The 18168-nt window shown below is 34.3% G+C and overlaps 1 protein-coding gene across 3 annotated transcripts in view; it reads left to right on the top strand.

Moving 5' to 3' along the window:
- SPAG16 (sperm associated antigen 16) overlaps positions 1-18168 on the top strand; it is a 1146423-nt gene that overhangs the window by 779379 nt on the left and 348876 nt on the right. For all 3 annotated transcript variants that reach the window (XM_031958103.1, XM_031958102.1, XM_031958104.1), the window contains exon 14: positions 851-916. In XM_031958103.1, coding sequence (XP_031813963.1) covers positions 851-916 — 66 coding nt within the window. The remainder of the gene's footprint in view (positions 1-850; positions 917-18168) is intronic.

Below are 18168 nucleotides of genomic sequence, written 5' to 3'. Positions count from 1 at the left end.
TGGGATTATATCCCAAAGAGATTATAAAGAAGGGAAAGGGACCTGTATGTGCACGAATGTTTGTGGCAGCCCTTTTTGTAGTGGCTAGAAACTGGAAACTGAATGGATGTCCATCAGTTGGAGAATGGTTGAATAAATTGTGGTATATGAAAATTATGGAATATTACTGTTCTGTAAGAAATGACCAACAGGATAATTTCAGAAAGGCCTGGAGAGACTTACACGAACTGATGCTGAGTGAAATGAGCAGGACCAGGAAATCATTATATACTTCAACAACAATATTATATGATGACCAGTTCTGATGGATCAGGCCCTCCTCAGCAACGAGATCAACCAAATCATTTCTAATGGAGCAGTAATGAACTGAACTAGCTATGCCCAGAAAAAGAACTCTGGGAGATGACTAAAAACCATTACATTGAATTCCCAATCCCTATATTTATGCACACCTGCATTTTTGATTTCCTTCACAAGCTAATTGTACAATATTTCAGAGTCTGATTCTTTTTGTACAGCAAAATAACATTTTGGTCATGTATACTTATTGTGTATCTAAGTTATATTTTAATATATTTAACATCTACTGCTCATCCTGCCATCTAGGGGAGGGGGTGGGGGAGTAAGAGGTGAAAAACTGGAACAAGAGGTTTGGCAATTGTTAATGCTGTAAAGTTACCCATGTATATATCCTGTAAATAAAAGGCTATTAAAAAAAAATCCTACCTCTTTTATTAATTCTTTTTAAAATTGTTACTCTATACTTGAATCTGCTAAAAACATTCTCTTTTTTATTTTTCATTTTTTTTCACTCCAACTGATTTAATGTTCTGTGTTGTTATTTTCTTAGGGTTGTTGTGCTCAAACCCTTTATGGTCATATTCATTCTATCAATGATGCTACTTTCACAGCAAGGGTGAGTTCATTGTTATTGTTATGTTAATTTATTTTCTTACTGATGCAAAGTGATTTTTAGCAAATCAGGTTCTGTTGTAACTGCTTGATCTCATGGATTTTGTTTATGTGACATGATTATGTAGGATCAAGGGGGAAGGGGAAGAAAGGAGAAAAGCAAATTACATATATATATGCAGAATGGTTTGTTTGTGTAAGTATAATAGCAAAAGCAAGGAATAGTGAATGATGAGAGTGAACAGAAGTTATATGACAAGATGACCACAACTTAATATGTGGGACAATCATTTAAATAAATAAACATCATAAATCAACGGTGAGGGAATCTTTAATTATATCCAGAGCTATGCAGTCCCTTATTATAACCACCTGGAGACTCTAAAATGGGAAAGTGGAAAAAGATAAGGTACCAGGTATGGTCAGACCCAAAAGATGAAAAGAGTTGAAAGGAGCAAAACAAAATTGGAATATTGAGGTGACAGATAGAAATCTGAGGGACAACTTAATAATGGTCATCCATTATCTGAAATTGACTTCTATCAGGCATAGTCATTGATTGTGTGATAAAAGAACATGCCTTAAACTGTAGCATGGGTATAAAGATTACAACTGGTAGGAGGGTCAGTGTTCCAGAGTGAATAAAGGACCTACTAATGAGTCAGGAACACGAAGGTTCAAGTCCCATTTTTGATATGAATTGATTGTGGGACCCTGGTCAGCTCAAATCCCTTGGCTGGTCAAGATTTCTGATGATACTCTGATTATAAGTTCCTGTTCTATCTGTAGATTGTTGACTATTGATCGATCTGCCTTGTTAGACTTCCACACACCTCTCCCTTCCTACCTCCCTGCTCTTCATTGGTCTTCCTGGAGAGAGAGGAGAATTGAAAGGTTTTGCAGCAAGTTCCCTAACTAATGGATTTGAGAGGTCTTCAGGTACAATTTCTCTGTAAATGAGGAATGAGCAGGCTCTCCTACCTTAAAGCAGCTACAGGGAGACCATTACATAAAAGCTACTAGAGTAAGTCTGTGCATATGTGGCAATGTGCTGCCATTGCTTGAAGGTCAGAGAAACTTAAGCGTTTTTCTCTCATACAATGTACAATTAGAAGCTATACTCAAATTTCACACAAGTAGATTAGGGTGATAAAATGAAGCCTTATCTGGGTCAAGAGAGTATATAAACTAAGCTTCGATTTTTTTGTAAAGTAAAAAACTTAATTTCATATTCCTCTTCTCCAATTAGCTCAAGTCTCCAGCCTAGTAGATAGTTATGTATAGCTTGAAAATAGCAATATAGTCAAAATCTTGTTGCTGCTACACAGTTAATCCATCCTTGAGAATAAGGGAAAAAATGTTTGCTCAAAAGAAAAGTTGATGATGATGGTTGAAATTGTACTGGTATCACTAATGGCATTGGGGATATTAATGATGTTTTTGAACTTAACTATATTTTAACATATTTATCCTAGGAAAGAATATTTCATTTAATTAACTCTTATGGGACAATTAGCAGAAGAGTATTATATTATAGCTTAGTTTAGATAGTGGGGGGAAAATGTTGTTCCTTGTATGGTAAACAGTAATTTCAAGATTATATGATACAATAAGGCTCTGGGATACATGTAGATCATAAGAATGTGTTCTGTATGTTGCTTTTTTTTCTCTACTATAATTAGTAGAAAGCTGAAGGAAAAGGAACAGAGATTTTTCTATGTTGGGTTTGTTATTTTTGTAAGAAATATCACAGGTGGTACAGAAACATAATTTGTCATTTTAAAGGAGTAAATTAATAAATATGGAAACAAAGCAGATTTGATTAAATTAAAGGGGAGAGTGCAATTACAGATGACACACATTAATTGTACATGTGACAAAGAGAAGCAGATGAATGTAAGGTACAAATACCAGAAGTTAGATTTCCTGATTGGTTCATCTTGAAATACCTTGTTAGTTCTGAGAGAGAGTATAAAAATGTGGCACTAAAAGTGTGCCCTGGGCCCTCATTAAAAGTTTCTATTGGTGGTCTTCTTAATTGACGATATCTAGTAACTACCAAGAAGATGAGAGTTTATTAAAACTACTGACACTAAAAATGACATCCTTTTGATTAGTTGGGTAGATTTGAACAGCTGAGCTTCCTTAAGCTTGAATATCCTACCTTCCAGTAGAGGAGACGAGCAACTTCTGAGGTGCTGGGAGTCTGAGCTTTGCCAGGGACATCCAGGTGCCCCTAGGGAACACAACAGTCTAACACATACATATGAATAAGAAGTAGCAGACAGTGTGAAAATGCATTATTTAGTGCCTATGTGGGAAGTCTAGGTTTTAATTATTTAATATTAGCTTTTTTAATTGTTTGAAGCCCTCAGGAATATGCATTAAAATTATATTACTAGTGAAAACTGCATTTAGATATTTACCATAAACACAGTTTTAGAAAATGCCACAGGTGGAATTGTGTAAGCAGAAAGTAAAATATAGCACTATCACTATCAACCTAGTAATCTTAAGTGACAAGGCAGGTATGCTTAGTCATAAAGAGATATATGGTCATTGAATTTTGATAACTTGAATTATGTGCATATATAGTAATTTGCATTAGAGAATCAGATCTTGTGACTTCATTTCTGATTGCTTTTCTATTGGACAATTCTTTCAATACCATAGATTTAATTTTATGGCCACAGATCCCCCAAGTCTCCTTTCCTGAGTTAATAACATGAAAATATCATCTCCAAAAAAAGTTCTATTCTTGAAGGATTCTGGAAGATTTGGGTTCCTTGAAGATTAGAACAGCAGAATATTTACTTGGAAAGGTCTTGACAATTCAGAAAGATTTTGAAAATCTGGAATCTCTGCATTCTATGGGCTACCATTTCTAAGTTTGGTGAGATTCAGAAAAGTGGCCATCAGAGGATGAATTTTTGGATGACAGACTAACAGATAAAAATGCAAAAAACAAAGAATTATGTAGCTTCTTCAATGTCTACAGCAACAATGGACAAAAGGTAATAAGGGGGACCAATAGCTACTAAGAAGCAAGTTTTTAAAGTGCCTACAATCATTGTTAGTACTCTTGGCACACTTTTTTTTTTTTTTACTTTGAATAAATGAGATTTTACTGTGGAAATGAATTATACACATATTGGCATCTTTGTTATAAATTAAAACAGAGGATATAAAGAAATTTAATTGCAGTTAAGTGGAAGGACTGGCTCTCCCACCTATGACCATTGTTTCAGTTTTCTCTGCCTCCTGAGATTGTCAACATCAGACTAGGAGTGGTTTGATAGCTCCCATCTCCATCCACAATTGACAAGATAGTGGTTCAAGGAGCTGCAGTGGAGGCTAAAGATAGTTGGGCAGCCATTGGCCCATGAGAAGGACTCCTCCTTCCAATTGGCATTCACCTGATGCCAATAGAATAAGACAGAAACCTGAATAAATTGGAAATACAGAACCATGATTCTATCATCCCATGTATTTATAGGAAGAAATCAAACACAAAGGTGATATAGACTTCTTTACTGAGGATAAAACTAACTCACACCTCATAGTGGTCAATCTCACATGGGGAAGTTGAAGACTGGGATTTGATGAAAATATTTTAATACCTAAATTCAGAATCTAAAGACCACCATTTTCTTTTGTATGAACCTCTACTAAATAAACTAGAAAATAGCCTGTTGAAATCATGTTTGATTTCTTTAGTGTTGGAGGCCTATAAAAAACTGTACAGGCCCTCCTTCCACATCAAATAGAAATTGGTACAGTTATAGACAGTAAATATGACAGCATTCATGTCATCCAGTCGCTGAAGGGTCTGTTAACAAAAGCTATTATCAAGTATATTCTAATTGGTAGAAGAAATTGAATATTTCATTTAGCAGTTATCTAGAGAATGAAAAGGAGGATCCCCCCTCCCCCCCAATAATATCTGTACATAGTTAAGGAAGTTAAGGAATGCTATAGTTATGTTTGCCCACATTTGGTAAAAATAAATTTAATATGTATGACACACACATAGGTCAAAGTGGATTATATCATATATCAAAATTAGAGCAATATAAAAAGTAAATTTTCCATTGACCTTGATTATGAATGATTCCTGGCTCCAAAAATCTTCTTCCTTCACAAATGATAACTTGGGTACAAAAAAAGAGTGACATAATTACATCGAGGAAAGGTCCTACCATACAGTGGTCAGTTATGATGTAATGCAGGAGAAACTGAGCAAGATAGAGATTAGAGAAAATTTTAATAATTTATTTAATGAAGAGATTTACTGGGACCAAATGGATCCATGGTTTGGTCCCAGGGCTGAATGAGACTATCATCTCCAAGAATCCAGCAGCAAATGTCAGATACAAGATTCTTTTATAGGGTAACAAGAACAATGACATAATGGGAGTGGTACCTGGAAGGAGATGACCTAATGGGGGAGGCACCTAGGATGACATAATGGAAGGAGGTACTAGAGAAGCTCCTGATATTCTAATTATGTCTAAAATGGATAAAAACCTTTATCCCATCAAACATTAAGAGGAAATGAGTATAGCCTTGACTGCATAACGGTAGAACCTAGCTCTTGAATCTCTCTCTCTTCCCTAAGAAGACAGGGTTCAAAACTAAGACAGAGTGAGAGAAAACCCAAAACTCCATGTCCAAAATGCAATCGAGGCTTTCACTGGGCCTCAGAATGTAGATTGACCCAGGGAAATGAGAGGCAGGGCCCAGCCCCAAGATATCATATAAAAGACAGGTGGGGCATGATGGCAGCTGAGTTTACACCCAGAGAGTCTTTAGAAGGTCAGGACTCTGATGTTATCTATCAGCAAAAAGCAGTCACATGACAGAAAGGGATTACAATTGGGGAGAATACAGCTTTTTAAACCAACAGGGCAGTGTCCAGTGTAAACAGCTTCAATATAATTGCCAAGTAATGAGGAGAAATCCTAAAAGTTGTAAATAGAAGGGAATTAGATAGGTTAACTGTCTGGGAAAGAGGGTTTGCTTGTATTCTTATAGGTGGAGAAGGAAACAAATGGGTGGCAATGAACACTTGGAGAGAGACAGAAAGGGAGAAAAACCTCAAAACAAAGAAGATCTAAGAAACACTGACACTGAAAGAGCATGGCTAATAATGAAACTATTGCAGGACTTGAAAACCAGCAGGAATCATTGGATTCCTTGAGATGAAAATTTGTTCATGAGACTATTGCAGGACTTCAACACTTGCAGGAATTATTGGATTCCTAGTACATGAACTAATGGACAATAAATTCCTTTTGGACTATTTCTAGGACTTATGGACGTTTATAATTCCTCATGTTGATTCATGTTATTTGTTTCATCACTTCTAGCCTATGCTATGTTACTATGTGCTTATGTAATTATGTAATACCTTCCATACTGATGGATTTATATATACCTGTTTTAAGAGTGAGCCCCTTCAGAAACCCACTAATCTGATTTGATTTCCTTTTTCCTTTGGTGTTTTCATCTCCCTTCCTGAGCAGTCAGGGAAGGTGTGATCACCTTCTTTTTTGGGGTTCTCACCTCCTTGAGAAGTCAGGGAGGTCATGACCACCTATGTTCTAAAATCAAAAGAAAACAGGAGATATTAGGATCCTTACAAGGTGCTAAGTCTGTTGTCTAATTTTAGCATGGTGCTTAGCAGTTCTCTGGTTCACTAATGTGCTTAGTACTTGTTAGAGTTCTGCAAGAGTTCATACCTTTCACACCTTTAAGAGTTCATACCTCTAAAAGAGCATACAAAAGGACAAGCCCACTGGAAGCTCAAGGAGATTCTAAGCCAGGATTCAGTTGGGAGATTCACAAGGCCAGGAAATTTACAAGTCAGAAGGACAAGCCCACTAAAGGACAAGTCCACTAGAGGTGGAGCCCACTCTCGGAGGCAAGACAGATTCATTCCATATTCCACCTTTGTGCTGGCTGGAGGCTTTGGATTCAGAGGGAGCGAGAGGCTGAAGCTGGAAGAGACAAAGGACTAGCAGCAAGAGCTCCTGAAGCCAAGGAGAGAGATAGACCTCTAAGAAAGCTAACCGGGCTATTTTGAAGGAGACAATAAAGGTCCTGGACTTTAACACTTGGCTGAATTTGAGGTGATTATTACACTGAACTGAAACAAAGGCTGCTCCCAGAAGCCCCTCAAGAAACCTGCTCACAGAGAACATTACATTTAAGAAAAGAGAACACTACACCTAAAATCTAAGATATAAGATCTTTATCCCATTAAACATTAAGAGGGAAAGGTTATAACCTGAGGCAGAGTAACTGCATAGGACAATTAGGGAAACTGGTTGAGGACATTAAAAGAGAACTGTGGCACAGCAATGATAAGGAGGACAATGAATAGCCCAAATGCAGCCTTGGAAGTCAGAAAACATTAAGGAATCTACAAGAAAACCTCCAATTCATTAGACTGATGCATCACTGAGAATTTAGGGAAAGAAATAGACAACATTAGCATAGGATAAGAATACTTGACTGTATTGTGATGGGCATAGATTGGAGGGGAGGTGGAATGAACATTTTGTTTAGATTATGTGTCCATTGAAACATCAAGGTAAGAATCCACCAACAAGTAAGCATTAATTAAGGACTTACTTACTATATATCAGATATTGTTCTAGGTATTAGGGATACAAGTAAAAAGTGAAAAAAAGAATCCCTATGTAATTAGCTTAATTATGGGGAAAACAAATGCAATTAAAATATTTACAAGCAGATATAAAATTAATAAATACATGCATATATGTGTATATATATATATATATATATATATATATATATATATACATATACAAAGTAGTTGAACATCAGAAAGTTTAGTAGGGATGGTACTACACAGTAGGAAAATTAGGAAGGCCTTCCTGTAGGTCTCCTTGACCTGCATTTTAAGGGAAGAAAGGATTCTGTAAAACACAAGCAAAGAAAGGGAAAATTCTAGGCACAGACCATGGCCGATGCAAGAGCAGATAGATGAGAAATTTGAAGAACTGAGAGTAGACCAGTTTGGCTAGATTGTATATTTGGGAGGAAGAATAAAGTTCAGTTTTGAAAAGGGGCCAAATTATGCAGGATTTAGTTATAGATTAAAGAGAGAAATATCTATTTTATCCTACAAGTTACAGGATACCAGTGAAGTTGAGTAGGGGAATCCTATGGTAAAAATCTAAGCTTAAAGAAAATTATTTTGACAACCATGTGTAGACTGGACTTAAGTGGTGAGAGTCTGGAAGCAAGACCAAAAAGGAGAATGTTCAGACTCATTCTTAACCACTGACTTCCCTATTTTCCTTCAAGTCCCAGCTAAAATCCTACCTTCAACAGCTTGCCTTTTTCAATCCCTCTTAAATCTAGTGCCTTTTATACGTTGTTTCTTTTTTAACTTTTTATAAAGCTTCTTTGGACATAGTTATTTGCATGTTGTCTCCACTATTAAGTTTTGAGTTGAATCTCAGCAGTATTATATAGTGCAGTGCTCATAATATTTAATAAATTTGTATTGATTGGATGATTGTTACAACAATTTATGATAGGTTATAAGGGTCTGAACGAAGGTGGAAGCTAGGTGAGTGCGGAGAAGGGGCCATATCTAAGAGATGATGTGAAGGTAGAAAGAATAAAATTTGACAATTGATTAGATATGTGAAATAAGAAAGAATGAGGTCTCAGTAGTGATGGCAAAGTTAGGAACCTGGGAAAACAAAAGGGTGGTGGCACCTTTGACAGAAATAGGGAAGTTGGGGAGAAAAGGTTTAGAGAGAAAGATAATGAGTTAAATATTTAGTTAAATATTAAGATGGCTCTTAGACATTTACCTTAAAATATTTGTAGGCATTTGGCAATGCAGGCGTGAAACTCAGGGGAGAGAATTGGCCTGAATATATAGATTTAGGAATCATATGTAACAACAGAAAAACTAATGGAAGATGATGGGGATGGGGAGAAAGACATTACATAGAAGAAAAACTGCCTACCACAGAACTTTAGATAACACTAACACTAGGGAGTTCACAGCATCAGACAGTTGTGAATCTCAAAGGAGTCATAAAACTGATCTAGTACAACAACTTCATTTTGTAGATAAGAAAACTGAGACCTAAATGGGGGATGTGCCTTTCCTTGGATCAAACAATTATTTTCTTCCTTTGTATGTGAAAAAGTACATAAAGAATTACAGGTCACGGGGTACACCTAAGCTTTCTCATGTAGCAAAAACCCTCATACAGATGAGAAAACTGAGGTCCCAAGAGAGTAAGATGTGCAAATAATACATCTTCTGCTAGAGAGGGAAAAGTTGTTTTTTTATTTTTAAATATAATTTTTCCAATAGACCTTGTACTTTGTAAGCCTGAAACTGCAGTATGTATTTTTTTAGCTCAACAAAGCAAAGAAAATTTTGGTATTATATTTCAATTTTGAATAACATACCTTGGAATATATATCCAGTATAAATTTTCCATTTTAGAAGCATAACTGTAGCTAAGTATTACAAAAGCAATTGGATAGGAAACTCTAGGTATAATTTCTCTTATGCCATCAAAGTACATTTGTGAACTAGGAAAATATCCAACTTTTGTGGCTTGAAATTTTGTTATTAGATCTAAAGTAGTTTACCTTGAGCATTCTGTCTGTATGTGAATATAAATCCTTTCATTATATTATTTTTTTCTTTAAAAGATGGATAGAAGTATGCCTTTCCATTTGTAAATGGTTACAAGAAAAAGTTATTCTATCCCTATTTCATTAAAAGACCTTGAATTTCTGAATTTTGTTTGTTGCCCAAGCTCAAAGAATATGTATCAGTCTCCAGACATTTTATAGAAAGAAATGCAAATAAACTCTGGGTCAGTCATCCACTGATGACACTGAAGGACAAATGATGTCAGACAGTACTTAAACCAAAAAGAAATTTCGATTTTGTTTACCTCTTCAGCAAACCAGCTTGATGTCAGCTACCATTTAGTTGGGCCAATAATATTGATATTTAATGTCAGTTCTTATTCATTAGTGCACCTAGATGATGCATAAGTTACAACTTTTAGATCTGATGTGAACTACAAAAAAATTACCCATGGGTATCAGGAAAAAAAAAACCACTATAGAATAGCCAGTAATAGAAAATTTAACAGGCCATTTTTTTTTCCTTTTATGCTATATTTGGGGTATCTATTTTATACAGATTTAAAGTTTCTTTTGCATTTCTCAAAGTCATCATTATGGTAGAAAATACTTAGAATTTCACCTTTTATGAAGTAGACGAATTATTTTGAACCCCATGTCATAAAATAATACATATGGAGAGAATTTCAATCCACACACACACAAAAAAAGGAAAAAACAATCTTTTTGTATTATGATCCCCTGTTTCCCTAGTGCTTTCATATATACATTCTTATTTGATCCAGCAATGCTATGTGGAAGACAGTTTCACAGTTAAATGGCATAGTGGATACAGCTCTCATTTTGATGTCAAAGAAACCAAAGTTCTAATTGAATTATTTAACCTCTGTCTGCCTCAGTTTCTGCCTCAGTTTCAGAGGAGAGAGCAGGGGAGGGAAGAGGAGAAGGAAAGAAAAGGCAGGGGAAAGGGGAGCAGGAAAAGGGAATGGAAGGGAAGAAAAGAAAGGAGGGAAAGGGGGAAGGGGAAGGGAGAGGAGAATAGTCTATTACCTATATTACTATGAATAAAATAATTACATAAGAAATGTTCACGTAGTTGTCAACAAACATGCAAGTATTTTCAAAGATATAGTAGATTGTTTGCAAGAGAAGAAAATAAATTTAGATACCATATCTGCTTTCATCTAATTTTGTTTTGATATAGGGAGTTTAGCATTAGAAAGAAAATCTTAAAAGTTATTTCCTTAATGACTTTTGTTTTTGTGCCACACTTTTTTTCCAGATATAACCCCTTTCTATGCTTACATGTCATCCAGATTCATCTTCCCTTAAAACAGATTAAATGCCATTGCACAAAAATAGCTAACACAATGGCTTTTCCATGTGCATTTAACATTTGCCTCAGTAGTTGCCTACCTCTATCCCAAATAAGGAAGAATGTTTAATTATTTCTTCTTTGGAATCAGTATTGTACAATACAACTATTTAGAATCTGACATATTTTAGTATCCTTTTTATATTATTTTAGGCAGTAATAATATTCTCCTCTGGTTTACTTCATTCTATATGAGTTCTATGAACTTGAGAAATTATTTTCTTCTTACTTGTTTTTTTAAAACATCTTTAAATTTTTACTGTGTAAATTTGTGATGGTACCATTAAGGAAATGTGACAGCATTTTCCAAAGCCCAATTCTCTCAATAAGTTAAGTAACTGCATAATTTATAAAGAAAAAACAGTGTGGCATAATGGATTAGGGACCTGACAAAGTCAGGAACATTAGGGATTAAAACCTATCTGTGACACATTTTGGTTTTGTGACCCTGGGTAAGTAATATAACCTCTCAGGTACCTGTCCCATACTCACCCCTAAATTATAGAGAAGTTGCAGTCACACAATTGGGAGATTTTGTAATGCTGGAGAAACTGAGCAAGATAGAGATTAGAGAACAATTTAATAATTTATTTAAAAGGGAGAGATTTACTGGGACCAAATGGATCCATGGTTTGGTCCTAGGGCTGAATGAGATGATAGTCTCCAGCAGTGAATCCAGCAAATCCAAAGAATCCATCAGTGAATATCAGATACAAGATTCTTTTATAGGGTAACAAGAACAATGACATAACGGGGAGGTACCTGGATGGTGATGACCTAATGGGGGAGACACCTAGGATGACATAATGGGAGGTACTGGAGAGGCTCCTGATATTCTAATGATGTCTAAAATGGATAAAGACCTTTATCCCATCAAACATTAAGAGGGAACGATTATAGTCTAAGGTCTAAGATATAAGACCTTTATCCTATTAAACAGTAAAAGAAAATGGTTATAACCTGAGGCAGAGTAACTGAATAGGACAATTTAGGAAACTGGGTCAGGACATTAAAAGGAAACTGTGGCACAACAATTATTTATTATAGTGATAAAATCACAAGTATTAATATGTAATGCCAGAGAAACTGAGCAAGATAGAAATTAGAGAGTATTTAATAATTTATTAAATGGAGAGATATACTGGGATCAAATGGATCCATGTTTGGTCCCAGGGCTGAATGAGACTATTGTCTCCAAGAATCCAGCAAACAATCTGAGTTCTCAATGATATACAGATATATACAGATATACATATGTGTGTGTGTGTGTGTGTGTGTGTGGCTCAGACGCAGAGGTAGACTGAGGCAGGGGCAGAGTCAGGGTACTGAGACCTGGAACGGAATTCTGACAGGGTGTGGTGAGCCTCTGGACAGTGGATGACATAATCAAGGGAAGGTACCCCCAACATGGGGAGAGGCATGTTGATAAGATAGTATTTGACATTCCCATAGTTTGGGATGGGGAGAGGCATTCTGATATTCTAAAACATAAGATCTTTTATCCTTATCAAGTATTCTGATAAAGAGGGAGGGGAGATATTGCAGTACTGAGAAGCAGGGAAACTGAGGCAGGACTGAGTCAGGATAATTAGGGAAACTAAGTCAGGACAATAAAAGAGAACTGTGGCATAACAAATAAATATTGACACCCCCTAAAAATAACAGGAAATGCTTTTTATAATCTGAAAACTCCACATTGATTTTCAAGTAATTTTAAAATTGTTTAATTTAAATATTTTAAAATTGTTTAATATCAAAATTGTAATAAAAATGTCAAAAGTCACTTTTATGTAGTATGTTCTTGCTCGATAATTTTGGTCCTGTCTGATTCTTTATGCCCCCATTTGGGATTTTCTTGGTAAAAATACTGAAGTAGTTAGCTATTTTCTTCAACAGTTCACTTTTTTTTAATTATAATAACTTTTTATTGACAGAACCCATGCCAGGGTAATTTTTTACAACATTATCCTTTGCATTCACTTCTGTTCCGATTTTTCCCCTCTCTCCCTCCACCCCCTCCCCTAGATGGCAAGCAGTCCTATATATGTTGAATATGTCACAGTATATCCTAGATACAATATATGTGTACAAAACCAAACAATTCTCTTGTTGCACAGGGAGAATTGGATTCAGAAGGTATAAATAACCTGGGAAGAAAAACAAAAATGCCAGCAGTTTACATTCATTTCCCAGTGTTCTTTCTTTGGGTGTAGCTGCTTCTGTCCATCATTGATCAATTGAAACTGAATTAGGTCTCTTTGTCAAAGAAATCCACTTCCATCAGAATACATCCTCATACAGTATCGTTGTTGACGTATATAATGATATCCTGGTTCTGCTCATTTCACTTAGCATCAGTTCATGTAAGTCTCTCCACACCTCTCTGTATTCATCCTGCTCATCATTTCTTACAGAACAATAATATTCCATAACATTCATATGCCACAATTTACCCAACCGTTCTCCAATTGAAGGGCATCCATTCATTTTCCAGTTTCTGGCCACTACAAACAGGGCTGCCACAAACATTTTGGCACATACAGGTCCCTTTCCCTTCTTTAGTATCTCTTTGGGGTATAAGCCCAGTAGTAGCACTGCTGGGTCAAAGGGTATGCACAGTTTGATAACTTTTTGAGCATAGTTCCAAACTACTCTCCAGAATGGTTGGATTCATTCACGACTCCACCAACAATGCATCAATGTCCCAGTTTTCCCACATCCCCTCCAACATTCATCATTTTTTTTTTCCTGTCATCTTAGCCAATCTGACAGGTGTGTAGTGGTATCTCAGAATTGTCTTAATTTGCATTTCTCTGATCAATAGTGATTTGGAACACTCTTTCATATAAGTGGTAATAGTTCATTTTTCAATTGAGGAAACTGAGGCAGGGGTCACACAGCTAGTAAGTGTCTGAGACCAGATTGAAATTCTGGAAGATGAGTCTTCCTGACTTCAGGCCCTGCCCTCTATCCCCTGTGCTACTGAGCTGCCCATTTAAAAAGGACACTGGAACCAAAAAGACATTTTCAGGTTTAAATCTGGGTTTGGTAAAATGAGTTGCATTACTAAGATTGGTAGTATTCCAGATTTTGTAGCTAATGTCATAGAAAAACTAAGGTCAAAAATACTGGATAGTTTGAGCCTATGTGATATAAAAACAGTTAAAACAATCAATTACCCTAGTAATTCAGCTTCATTAGATCCCCAAATAGGAGATTTTTAGTATTTTCCCTTTTAAATGCACCTTGATAATGTGTCACTGTATAACTGTCACCATTAGAACAATAAGTATGTTCTATTCACAATTCATCTTCACCAGAAATCATACATCACAGGAAGACTGCCATTTCTTTTTTTGGTAAAAGTAAATGGTGACCTATTCATTGATTTCTTTTGTGTGAGTGTATTCATGAAACCATAATCTCTCTGTGTTTAAATTAGGTTAAAACAACATATTACTGAATTCTTTTAGATCACCAGAACTATCAGGGCAATGGGGTGGGGTCCATGATCTTTTTTTTAATAGGTTATATGAGCTTGTGTATATATATATATATATATATATATAAAGAGGGTCTTTTTTGCGTGTGAAAATATAGTCTTTGAGGCAAACGATAACCTTCGTACAAAGATTATGTATTATTATACACTCTATTTAATCCTTTAAGTGAGAACAGAGGAGGAGTACAGGAAGTATCCTAAGGTAACCTAGGTCAATCTTGTAGATGACCTGAAGGAAGCATAGTAGATGAGATATCTGATAAGGACCATAGAAATCTTACTAAATTAGCAGTTCTCAAAATGTGACATATGATCCTTATAATTCCCTGAAACACTTTCAGCAGGTTTGTCAGATCAAAACTAAGATGCTATTTGTCTATCCAAATTCTCTCATTTCCAACTAAAAGTCTGTTTTTTTTTTCATTTTCTTTTAAAAGAAACAAATATCCCAATCAACTGAATGAAGAAGCAAATAAAATAATCCAGTTATTTTCCAATAAACCAGACATTTGAAAATGTACAAAAAATATAACATTACCATTCTTCTCTCTGTTTTGTTTTTGAAAATGTTGCTATTTTTCATTGAATACATTTATGTTAATATGTAATTGGTTTATCATTATTTGTAAAAAATTTTATAAGTGAATATTTTAAAATTATATGTTTTAGGGCAGCTAGGGGGCACAATTGAGAGAGTACCAGCCCTGAAGTCAGCAGGACCTGAGTTCAAATTCGATCTCAGACACTTATAATGCTTTCTAGCTAAATGACCCTGGGCAAGTCACTTAACCCCAATTGCCTCGGTACAAAGAAAAACATCTTTTTTATTTTACTATATTAAATATTGATATATATGTGATATAAACAAAGGGTTTTGGTTCCTCAATTATTTCTAAAGTATAAAGGAATCTTAAGAACAGACATTCTGAGAATCACTGACTTCAAAGTTTTAAGTATCTGAAGTACCAGAGTATCTAGAATCATGCTTCACATAAGAAAGGTGCTCAGCGATTATAATTAATTAGGTAATTGATTAATTTAGGGAAATCAGGAAGCTATTGATGCTTTAAAAATAGATTTATATGGATATAAACAGATATACCTTCATGTATATATATATATATTATATATATATAAATATATATGAATGCATAATAAATATATATATATAATTTGCCTATATCTTTATATGTATACATCTATATAGGTGCATATGTATAAGCATATTATATTATGTGTATATGTGCACATACACAACTTTATGTAAGTATATATACACATATATTTCTCAAAAATGAGACCCTACAAAGATATCATTTAAAGATAGACAGAATCCTTAGGTCATAGTTTAATTATTGTACTTGAGATTCTATAAGTATAAAGAATTACATAGATGTTCAGATAATATGACATTAAAAATATAAAACATTAAAAGATGATAATATATGAGGGAGAAATATCAACTCTATCATACAATGTCTCTGAACTACATAATCAGAAAAAAATTGTCACATCAATTTGCTTATAAGTGTAATTACAAGAAAATTTGATTATCTCTTAAAATGTGGTTTTGTTTGCTTAATTGTGTGTTCTTAAGCAAATGTGACCCAGTGTATCCCCACTTCAAGAAGTGACTGCTGCTTAACATGCAAAACTACAAGCAGTGCTGAAGACTTTGCCCTTCCTTCTCAGAGGAGAAGAATTAATTTGTACATCCCAAGCAGGCACTGCAGCAGGGGGAAAAAGGGAAAAAAAAAGGTTTTAAAAATTACACCTCCTGGCAGAATAAGTTAGAATTTCCTACAGCAGATTTATAATGTGGGCTTGGGGCACAGCCTGTCTTTTCCTTTTCTTTTAAAAAATTTCAGCAACTTGTTTTTTAAAAAATCAAAATTTTATTCTACAGAAGAAATTATTTTTAAAACAAAGCAAAGCAAAACTTAAAAAGAAACAATAACCTGGATTTCAGGCAGTAACTATATAGCTTCCAAAGTTCCAAATCAAAAAGATTTTTTAACTCTTTTAACATATAATATCAGTTTTGATGTTTCTTTTTCATTGATTGGGAACTTATCTGAATAAGGAGGTAGTGATTTCCAAGTACCTTAGCCCACCTCCACATTTGTCTGCAAAGTGATTCATATCTCCTCCAGCAGTCTGCTTCTCCGGGAACCTTCAATATGGACTCACTTTTCCATTTTGGGAGATTCATACTAACTCAATCAAAGGAAGAACATGACTAGGATGCTACTTTCTATTCAAAGAAAAAAGAATTCATTAGCAATACTTGGTGCTTAGTTCAGATACTTTAGCATGAAGGCTTTTCTAATTACTTAAATATATAATTTTCTAATGAACGTTTTTTTCTTTTTAATCATTTTTCAATTAAAATTTCATTTATCACCCATTAAAAATAGAAAAACAAAATTATCATTTATGTATGCATAATAAAAGACCAGGAATCCAGAGATAGGAAGATGAATCACACACACACACACACACACACACACACACACACACACCCCTCCTACCAGTAAGATGGACTTAAAAAATAATAATGATACCTGTATATTTGAATATGGCAAATATGGGAATTTGTTTTGTTGAATCATACATTATTGTTGTAAGATTGTTGCCATTTTTTTTTCATTAGAAGACTGGTGGAAATAACAAATATGGAAAACAAATAAAGATTTGTAAACAAATTAAAAAAATAAAAATACATAGTTAATCAAACAAATCCCCATCTTGACTATGACTTGAGAATATGTATCTCATAATGTGCCATGAGTTCATCATATCTTTAGATTCATTTGATCATTATATAAATCTACAAAGTATGTCTTTAGCATAAGATTTTTAAAAGGAAACATTCTACTAAAAATATTCGATTATGTTTTACATGTTAAATAATGGTAATATATATATTCATTAATGCATGTACATATATATGTATATACTAACAATACCTATAAGATTATAATTCTTATTTTAAGTTATTGACCCAATAATTTGGTATCTATACCCAAAATATATGCTTGGAGAAATAATGTTTCATGGAATAACTAGATAACCTGGTATAATAAAGTTCTAGATTTGTAGTCACAGGACATTCATTTCATGACCATCTTTAAAATTACCTAAGAGACTTAGGTGTCTTTTAACCTGTGTAAGCCTCATTGTCCTTATCTGCAAAAAAAAAAAAAAAAAAAAAAAAAAAAAGGAATGAGTTGAACTAAATGATATTTTAAATCCCTTCAAGCGCAAATGTATAATTCTATTTTGTTTTCTACACATGAAAAAAAATTAGATATCTTTCTTAATAATAGGCTTAAAATTACTAAAAATAGCAGAAGAAAATATCATCATTTCTATTGAGCTAAATAGTCTAGTACAAAAAATAATCATTGCTATATAATCCTATAATTATATAAAAAATATTTAATATTTTGCTACAATTTGTAAAAAAAAATTCTCATCCCACTTTAATATGGCAGCAAAGTATGTTTATGAAACATGCACAATTGCAACATAATTATTATGGTGACCTAACCTCATTCATAAATTGTCTTCATGATGTTTATTGTGCCTAAAACAGAATTGATGGAACTGATAATATGCTCATACTAAATAAATTCATCATCACATATCATATTGACATTGTTATGGCAAATACCATGTTTATCAATAATAACTGACCACATTAAAATAGAATATGGTC

The sequence above is a fragment of the Sarcophilus harrisii genome, chromosome 3, assembly GCF_902635505.1.
Source record: "Sarcophilus harrisii chromosome 3, mSarHar1.11, whole genome shotgun sequence".
Taxonomy (NCBI): domain Eukaryota; kingdom Metazoa; phylum Chordata; class Mammalia; order Dasyuromorphia; family Dasyuridae; genus Sarcophilus; species Sarcophilus harrisii.
Note: the sequence above shows the minus strand (reverse complement) of the source record. Positions and strands in the feature narration are given on the sequence as shown.